At 54.2% G+C, this 9527-nt stretch overlaps 1 protein-coding gene across 2 annotated transcripts; it reads right to left on the bottom strand.

Moving 5' to 3' along the window:
* Window positions 1-3457: 3457 nt before the first annotated feature.
* Window positions 3458-9118, bottom strand: LOC125515019. 2 transcript variants are annotated; one of them, XM_048680429.1, is made up of 4 exons: window positions 8455-9118; window positions 4198-5527; window positions 3893-3979; window positions 3458-3767 (listed from the first exon to the last, which is right to left on the bottom strand). In XM_048680429.1, exons 1-4 carry the CDS (start codon window positions 8869-8871, stop codon window positions 3718-3720), a joined length of 1884 nt encoding a protein of 627 aa, XP_048536386.1. In that variant the 5' UTR covers window positions 8872-9118; the 3' UTR covers window positions 3458-3717. The 2 variants fall into 2 exon arrangements, with proteins under 2 accessions (XP_048536386.1, XP_048536387.1); XM_048680430.1 differs by having other exon boundaries at window positions 4198-5524.
* Window positions 9119-9527: the final 409 nt, after the last annotated feature.

Raw genomic sequence — 9527 nt, 5'->3', positions numbered from 1 at the left:
AAGCCGGCGACGGCGGGCGGCCGGGCGGCTATGATTGGCCATCGCATGGAGTGAGGCCGCCGGGTCAGGGTGATGCAGGAGTCCTGGTCGGAGCAGGACAGTGACGGCGGCGTAGATCGACGGGCAGGCCGGTGCGCGAACGGCGGCGGTGAAGGGCCACCGCATGACGCGAGGCCGCCGGGTCGGGGCGACCGGCGGGCCGATGCGCGGACAACGCACGAGGCCGCCTGATCGGGGCGACAGACGGGCAGACGCGCGGACGACGTGCGAGGCCGTCGGGTCGCTGAAGAAGTCGGCCGATCGCGCCGGTGTTGGAGTAGAGGCGCACGGAGTCGACGGCGACGGTGGGCGACGCAAACCGGATCACATAGACCGGAAAACCAAAAGGTAGACGCCGATCAAAGCGACCGGCGAGAGAGAAAACCCGGATTAAAGGATCGGGAAAAAAAGACTCTCTAGGGCAGCCGGCCAACACGGCCGGCGAACGAACCCTAGGTACGGACGGTGCGGCCCCCGGCGGCGGTCATGTAGGCCGATCGCCTCGGGAGCGGCGCACAGGTGCGGAAGCGGCGGCAGCTAGGGTTTAGGATCGACTTGCGATAAATATCATGTTAAAAGGGAGAGAGAAGGATTTGGTGAAATATGATGGATGTATTATTGAGCCTCGAGGGCGAGTATATATTAAATACAAAACTTGAAGGGCAAGACGCCTCTCCTGGAGATATATAAGGTAGGAGGCGGATTACAAATCCTAGACTATCAAATACATGTATCCTAAATATATCTCTAACAATGCTCAAATTCATTCTTTAAGGTGAAAAAACTAGAATCTGGCTTTTGATGATTTGATTCGGTGACGGTGGTGCTTGCGCGTCGCTTCTTTCTAAAGGCGTTGTTATTCAAGCTAAGCAGAGGCCGGGTGTGTGCTCTTTGTGTTTATATCCTCTGGATACTTCATATTGAGACAATAAAATCCACCTTTCGTTAAAAAAAAGCGCCGATGAACAAGCTTTCGTATAAATCAATTTTGCCATCTCGGAAGAAATACATATGTGATCCAAAGTTTTGGGTCCATGAGTCATGGGTTGTGCGGTTCTAGAAGGTATACTCTTCTTTTTTGGTTGATGTATAGGCATGCATCACTGTTACAGGCCTAATCATTGTATCTTTTATCCAATAATGTGACACACATGTGATCTTATATGTAACCACGATGTTGGATGACGAATTAATTTTTAAATGTCTAGGGTCGGAGGAGTGATGAATTTATATTCTCAATCTCTATGAAGACCTTTATTTTGAAAAATCAGCAAATATAACAACTATACATTCCAAAAATAAAAGAATGGCTTGTACATGTTAGGATGCAAAATTTAACAGCTATATATCATGGCAAATATGATGATCCAAAACAGCAACAATGGTAGCACTATTCACGGTTATATGTCGTGGGATTTTGACATAACAGGCATACGGAAACAGAGGAGAATGCCCCTCACGTCGCCCCCTCGCCCATCACATCGCCCCCACAGGCGACTCAGGGGGAAACCCTAGCTGTTGGTCCTCGGCCTCCTCCGCTTCTCCCCCTCCTCGCCGCCGTCCGCAGCGCCGCCAGGCGAAGCCCGGCCGGCAGGGCAGCAACGGGGCTTCTTCCCATCCTTCCCGTCTCGGCTGGCACGGGACAACGGGATCGAGAGGAGTGCCGGGCGAGCATGGGGTCCGGCGGCGCGGCGGGCGGGTCTCCCGGCAGCGTCGTGCGCGGCGCGGCGGCAGTGGTCTATTTATGGCGAGGTGGTGGCTGCGTTGGACATGACTGGTGGTCACGGGTGCCGCCGGATCCAGGTCGGATCCATCTGGATCCTGTCTTTGGACACCGTCGGCCGCCGCGGGGTGGTGGTGCTCGTCGCTGGCCACGTCAGATCGCTGGATTCGGCGTCTGGAGATCTATGATGGGTTCTTCTCGACCCTCCTTCCTGGTGGGTTGAGCCCCATGGCTCTTTCATCTCTGCAGGTTTTGGTTCAAGGCGCGTTGTCGGATCCGGAGCAGATAGAGGTTTGGTGGTATAGGATTGTACCGAAGGAAACTTTGGTTGGCTTGTTCAGCCCGGCATCAGCGACGTCACTCGACGCCGTTACCCTATGTAGAGGCGAAGCCGAGGTCTATCCTATCCACCCCCGAACCCCTGCCAGACGAAAGTCCAAAGTTCAGTCTGGATTAGGCGACGGCGGCGTCCTGCGCGTCGTATCCTCTATGGGGGCGCCGTCTTGGGAGGACCTCATGTTCGGGGCAGAGATGTTGTGGGTGGTGGGCTCCGCGTAGCTCCAGCAATGGTGATGGTGTGGAGGTTGCCAGCTGGTGCGGCGGTGTATCTACCGTGGTGATGACGATGAGTATTGGCGGCATGGTGCAGCTGGATATCGTCAACGGATGCGACTGGATGGCCGAACACAGGGAGGTGGCGCTGTCTGGCGCCTTGGTGGCGTCGACGGCAGGCTTGCAAGCTAGTCCCTGCTCTGGAGATGGATCAGTGGAAGACGGCGGTGACGGCCTCGGTGAGTGTGCCGGACCGATGTGACCCAGTCCCGGTAGGTGCCCGGGATGGAGCATCTGGCATTAAATGTTAGGTTTTGGTGCGATGTCTGTTTGATATTAGGCTCGAACATTCGGCACCCTCATCAAGGGGATAGGAGTATCGACAGGTGGTTCCAAGATGATGGCTTTAGGCTTACTGATGTATTACTTTATAAAGTCTTTGTGAATAATTAATAAAATGGATGCATGCATCGCCCAGATGCAGAGGCCGGGGTACATCCTTCTTTTTAAAAAAAATGACGTGGAATTTTGCTTTCCTACGCAATTCACAAATACAACTAATTTTTCATGGCAGTTTGCTTATCAAGTCTATTTCCCTTGAGACTATCTTCACACACCTCCATTACTTCAGGAGGCATTCGCCCCAAATAAACCACCCACCTTGCGGTGTCCCTCCCTCCCCCCGCTGCCGAATGCTCGGTGCGGCGGTTAAGCTCCTTAGATGAAAAAGTGGTCTTTCAGCATTGGTCGTTGTGTGTCAACAAATTCGATCATGGTTGTCACTGCGAAGTTATAATCAAGGTGCACGGGGTCTTACCATCTTGGGTTGCCGCCCTCCTGGCCCTGCCGACGAAGGGCTGATTCTGGTTCAAAAGATTTCAGGCAGCAAACCGAGATATTTCTTTCTTATTTGATTTCATACAATTTACAATGTGGCAAACGTGGTAAGCAATCTTCAAATCATCCTAAATAATTTCCTAAAATTTACAATGGCGCTATATGATAAACTCGTCAGTTCAGCTGGAGCTCTTGCCACAGTTGAACTACCGAAGCGAGAAGAAATGAACGATGAGCTGCAGCAACAGAATCAAACAACATCAGCAATTCAGCATAGTGGTCAAAAATGAACGAGTGCTCTACATATATACTTTCAGCACAACACGATCTACAGACACTTTGTTTTACCAGGTTAAAATAATGTGTTTATCACTGCACAGACTGATGCGCTGCATCAACGAACAGTAACATATTTCACATGTGCTCTTAATAAAACCAATCAACTCCTGAAGCACAAAGTTCAGAAGATTTCAGGCTGCAACCCCAGCTATATATTTCTTTCCAACTTCATCAATTTCCTAAAATTTACAGTGGCGGCTATACGGTAAACCCTTCAATTAATCCAGCTAGCTCCTGCCACAGTTGAAGGACCGGAGCGAGAAGAACGAACGGTGAGCTGCAGCAACAAAATCAGACAGTGTCGGAAATTCAGGAACAAGGTATGATCTGGAACAGACATAAAAATCATGGTAATTAATCAGGATCTTATTATCATCAGCACCACAAGTGTGTAGCAATTACCTTTTGGTGATTTCTCTGGTGGAACTATCTCACTCAGCTCAGACTTTGCAGGAGAAGCAGCAGCCACGAGGCTCTGCAGAGAGCAGGCTGCAGAAACAGTCAGAACTCGTTAGCCGTCAGAGAGAAAATCACATTCAAATTAGTAATTAAAATTCTAATCATCGGTATAAATGAGATTTGAATCTGCCATGGCAAAACTGCAGAAACTTTCTCCATCTCATCGGTACAAAATGAGCTATGCATCTGTCTGTCAGTGTAAATGAATGACGAGAGGAACGTGTGACAAAAATATTCCATTTCATTACCCTGTGGCGAGGCGGCATATTGATCCGTGTCGTCGGAGGTAGCGTCCGAGGAGGATCCCAGCACCCTGGGCCTGATCGAGTCGGCGGCGGTCCGCCACCGCTCGCTCGCGCCGCCGTCGTCGTCCATCGTCGGAGAGCTGCAGTCGACGATGACCGTGGTAGCGCCCTCCCTGCTGCCTCTGTTCTTCTTGCCGAAGCTCAGGAACCTCTTCTTGAACCCCATCGCCGTCCCTCTCGGGGACGTCGTCGGCGCCGCGCCGTAGGCCCTTCTCCCCGCGCTGCCCGGCGTCGACACCGCCGGGACGCTCCTCCCTCCGGTGTTGCTCTGGTCCTCTCGCCTCTTCCGCAGCAGCGCGGCGTCCTCCCCGAGCAGCCTCTCGATGGACTGGGCCCGGGAGCTGCAGGAGGGCGGGCTGCTGGGAGCGGAGACCCGGCCTGACATGGAGGACACCGAGTCGGAGCTTCCCCTCGCCGGCGCTTCTTCGGCATTCGCCGCCCTCGGCGCCTCGTCTGTGCCATTCCTGACCTGGATATGTGGTTCTTCAGATCCTGGTCCAGCCAATGCGTCAGAGAACCTCGTGGCTTCCTCCTCCTCGACGACGGCCTTCTTCTTGATGAAGATGTAGCTCGGCTCGGTCTCCGAGTCGCTCGTGATCTCTCCGTTCCCGAGCTTCCCCTCCGGCGACCGCACCACGATCTCCTCGGCATCGCGTCTCTCCAGGTCGCCGGTGATCTCTCCATTCTTCGCTTCAGGTTCGCCACAATCTACTGCTGGAGCTGCACCGTCCACTACCTCGCCACCATCTGACGCCGGCAAGGCGGCTCGCGCGTTCTCGGTGCCAGTGCCATTGCCACTCGCCAAGAACGGTCTTGGGGAAGAAGCCTTCTGTGCTTCACCATCGTCGGGAGCAGCACCCTGCTCGCTCATCGGCGCTGCCTCCCTGACAACCTCCATGCCGCCGGAGCTGGATGGCCGGGGGAAGCTGCGCGGCGGCTTCGGCTTCGGCTTCGGGCCAGCCTTCCTGAGTGAGCCGTGCTCCTTCACCGAGGCGCCCTTGCTCCCCGACAAGGCCTTGCGCTTCGGCGCGGCGCCGGTCACTGGCCGGGCTCGCTGGCCATGCTTCCTGCCGGCGCCGTCGTCGGTGCCTGCCGTTGGCTCGGGTGGTTCCTGCGAGACCGCACGCCGTATCCCGACGTCAGGGCGGCTGCTTTTGACCAGGTTGGCCGACGAGAAGCTCCTCCTGGTACGCGGGTGCTTCTTGCCGGAGACCATGCCCGGAGCAGCCACGTCGGAGCTCCTTCTCCTCTCGCCGCCGTCCTCGGCTTCCTGCTGCACCGTGGAGCCCAAAGTTAATTCTGTACAATACGGTCGGTGCAAAATGGTGATGCAACTTTGGGTACAAGTGCAAACACGTCTTTATTATGCATTTTTTACGAAAATAAAGGCTCCATTTGTAAGCAAAGTAGTTTTGGAGTTTTATAAATACCGTGATATTTTTATAAATGAAAGTTCTAAAAACTTTGATGTGTTTGACATCGACGAATACAATGGTTTTATAAATTATGATATCTTCAATATTGTAGTATGCTCCTGCTGTTGCGTCCGGTCAGTTACCGTCGTTGACGGTGAAGGTTGGGCCCTCCCGCGTGCCGACGGTGCTGCTGCCCTAGTCCTGGCTCCTCTTCTTCGCTATGTAGGCCCCACTTCGCAGTGCCGTGGTGAGATAGCGTGGGAGGCTTCAAAACCGTGTTGGCACAGGGTGGTGGGCGGTATGGTGGCGTGCTCAGGAGTGCCGGGTGATCACTAGGATTAGGAGAAATCCCTATCGGCATGTCCGACACCGACGCAGTGGCGTCCGAGGGTGCCACTGGACCTTCCTGGAAGGCGTCGGGTGCTATCTTTCCTTTCTCCTTGACGCGTACCGGAGGAAACCCTTGGCAGCAGGGTTGTCATCGTCGTGTCCCTTCTTGGAGGTGTTGATTGGTATCGGCGCTTCGAAGTCTAGGAGCTTGGTGGGAGATCTCCGGTGGACGCAACGGTCGCGAGGCTTCTTCATTTTTGTTGATCCGCCGTTGTCGGCATTTGTTCCTTTTGTATTATCTCTTTCATTTTTTTTGGCGTGATTGTGCTGCTTCTACCCCAGCACCTATCGTCAGCTGCATCGGGTGTTTGCTATATCAATATAGCGGGGCGCAAGCCTATTTCGAGATTCAATATTGTTGTATTTTCGTAGTATTTTAAAAATAGGCCTTCATTCTCACCTTTTTTTCTTCCTAAACCAAACTGAAAAATCTGTGTTTTTAGAAATTTGGAGTATTCATTAGCCAGACATTAGAATCATGAGGTTTTAATTTACCATGGTTTAAAAAATATTATGCTATCAAACTAGGCCTAATTCTTACTAGTTACTGGTAAGGAGAAAACAGACCAACTATTTATGAGAGCGATTATTATGCAGTAGCCTAGTCAGAGCAAGATCGTGCACTCTGTTGGATCCTGTGTGGATGGAGGTTTCATCCACCTTGAACCATCTTCTTCGTCTAGTCCCAAAGAACCGCCCTCAGATGCCGGCAATGCTGCCATCCGCGACTGGTAGCGCTCCCACGTCACCTTGCCACCCTGTCCTCCCAAGTAGTCTCCTCTTCGCCAGTCCACCCAACCCCTCCTCGACCATCACTTTAACCCGACCTTTCCCTGGCTTTGACAAACCCCTCCCTCGCCCCCACACCCACAACACTCAAGCTTCCACTTTGTTCCCGATGGTCCCCGCCTCCCGCTCGTTCAAGACTTGTAATCTTGATATATAGCAAATGTGGATATTTATCAGACGCTTTGTAATCTTTTGGTTTCAGCCAAAGCACTCTCCATCGCGGGATCTTCACAACCTTCTTCTTCCTCCAGCAGTTGCATCGCCATCCGAAATACTCCAAACCTGCACTGAACCGAGAGTGGGGGGTTCGGACGGTCCGCCGAATCCACTGCCATTTGGACTAGATCTCTCTACAGCCCATGTCTCCCACTCATCTCTTTCTCCTCTTGGTTTGTCTGGCCCGTTGGAGGGCTCCGCCTGGCCGACATTTGAGAAGGTCTATTTGGTGATTGCTGTTGGAGATGTTGTAAAACACGCCCGAGCGACCGAGTATTAGCACAGGGGAGTAGAAAAATTCGACATTTACTTTTACAAATGTTTTTTTCACAACAGAATAATATTATACGTATGTGAATTGAGAGAGAGTATATGAATACCTATTGCGTAGGATAATCGTTTTGAAAGTCAACACGTGTGAGATGACACGATCGAGGTGGAGCCTGGTCTGATGGTGACCCGACAGTATCTGCGACAGGCTAAGGGTTGACCGGCCGACGCGACAGCATGTCCAAAGTTCTACATGGCAAGCACGAAGGCCGCAAACTTTCGGCAGCCGACACGAAGCCAGGGCGGGACTCCTCCTTTTGGCGACTGTTCTTCTACATGCCCCTCCACTCCTACTGTGTGCATGTCGCATGCGGACGATCGAGATGAACGCATTCAATTCACCGTGGACACAGAAGGCCGCCAAACATGGTGATCGTATCGTGGTCAGGCCGAAAGCGTGACCTCTTTACTGACGACGGCACACGAAATCAGCGTCGACGCTGCACTGCAGAGGCATGACACTGCCGAGGTGCATGCAGTTAATTATTTTTGGTCGTGATTACACCCTTCTTTGCCTACTTGTATTACAAGATCTTTGTTGTGCCGACGTCGGTGCGTGCGTGTGTGTCGTCGTCTGGCCAACAGCGCACGTAGGGCGGGCGGGCAGGAGGAACCGGAGGGCGTCACGTCACGTCTGCCGCCGGTGCAGCCGTACGGCGGTGCAACATGGAGTTAAGCGCAACCAGACCGACGGATCAACCACCGCCTAATCAACGCCATGCATAAACCACAAGAGAACAAAATAGCTAGGCTGCATGCATGCATGAACTATCTAGCGTGCATCGCTTTCACCAGTTAATTCAGATAGAAATGCATGGGCCGGTCGAGCGCAAGCTCGATCGTGTGGAGCACGCAGGCGTTGGAGGAGGAGTGCGCAGAGCCGCAACGCCCAACCGTAAGTACGCGTCCAAAAACGACGTGTGTTTACTTTGAAGGGGTCGGCCAAGATAGGCGAAAACCACAGCAAGGCACGCACGCACGCACGCGCGTACGTGTCGTGACAGCGACCACACACGTCCACGGAAAAAGTCATCGGTCGAACGGTAACGGAATTACCTACCTCTCCGGCCGCGCCGTTGTCGTCGTCCGCGGTGGCCGGGCCACCGCCGCCGCGTCCGAGCTGCGCCCAGAGCGCCATGACCTCGGCCTCCTTGCGCTCCATGCGCGCGCGCCACACGGACCGCAGCCGCTCGTCCCGCCGCCGCGTGTACGCCTCGTACATCCTCCCCCGCACGCCTCCGACCGCCGCGTCCTCCTCCTCCTCCTCCTCGAAGAGGCCGTTGCCCACGACACCACCGGCGGCGCCAGCGTCGTCGTCGGGGGCGGCGGCGAGGACGAGGACGTGGGCGTCGTCGGCGTCGTCGACGAGGCTGCTGATCCTCCCGGAGGAGGCCAGGCGCTGCTTGTAGCCGGCGAACTGCCGCTCCAGCTCCGCGGCCATCGCCCACAGGTCCATGGCGCCGTCGCGCAGCGTCATGGCGACGAGGCGGAGGACGGGAGGAGGGGTCTGGACCCCTGGTGCACGCTTCGGGTTGTGGATTTGGTTTGACTCTCGTCTCGAGGATCGAAGGGGAATTAAGGGAAGGCGCGCGGGAAGGGAGACGGGCGGGCGGTGGCGGACGTCGTGGGCGCATGCACTCGGTCAGATCGGCCGGTGTCGGTCGCGCCCCGCGAGGGCGTGCGTGCGGGTTCGAGTTCGATCGACCGTTGCAAGCCAAGCGGGCTCGCGCGCGGGGTAGTATTTGTTGTTGTGGTGCGAGTCGATGGGGCTACGGGCTAGGTCCAAATGTTGGGTGACGTCTTTATTTTTTGCGGGCAATGTTGGGTGACGTCGACCAGAGCCACTTGTCTAGCCACATCGCGTATACGTACGTAAGCCATCCAACTATACGTATGTATCCGATCTAATTTGTTCGTCGCGAGCTCGCCGTCAACTCATCAGATGGATGGATGGATGGATGGATCATTTCCTGACGACTTCGACCGATTGTTTTTTTTTGTTGAAAAAACGCAGGAGAGCTGCGTATTTCATTGAGAAGAAACGGCTGACAGCCATTCGGTCCATCTATCGATCGATGTCTAAGGTCGTAGATATCTCCGGATAAGAACGCACCGAATCATGTGGTTATGCAC

The sequence above is a fragment of the Triticum urartu genome, chromosome 6, assembly GCF_003073215.2.
Source record: "Triticum urartu cultivar G1812 chromosome 6, Tu2.1, whole genome shotgun sequence".
Lineage (NCBI taxonomy): Eukaryota > Viridiplantae > Streptophyta > Magnoliopsida > Poales > Poaceae > Triticum > Triticum urartu.
Note: the sequence above shows the minus strand (reverse complement) of the source record. Positions and strands in the feature narration are given on the sequence as shown.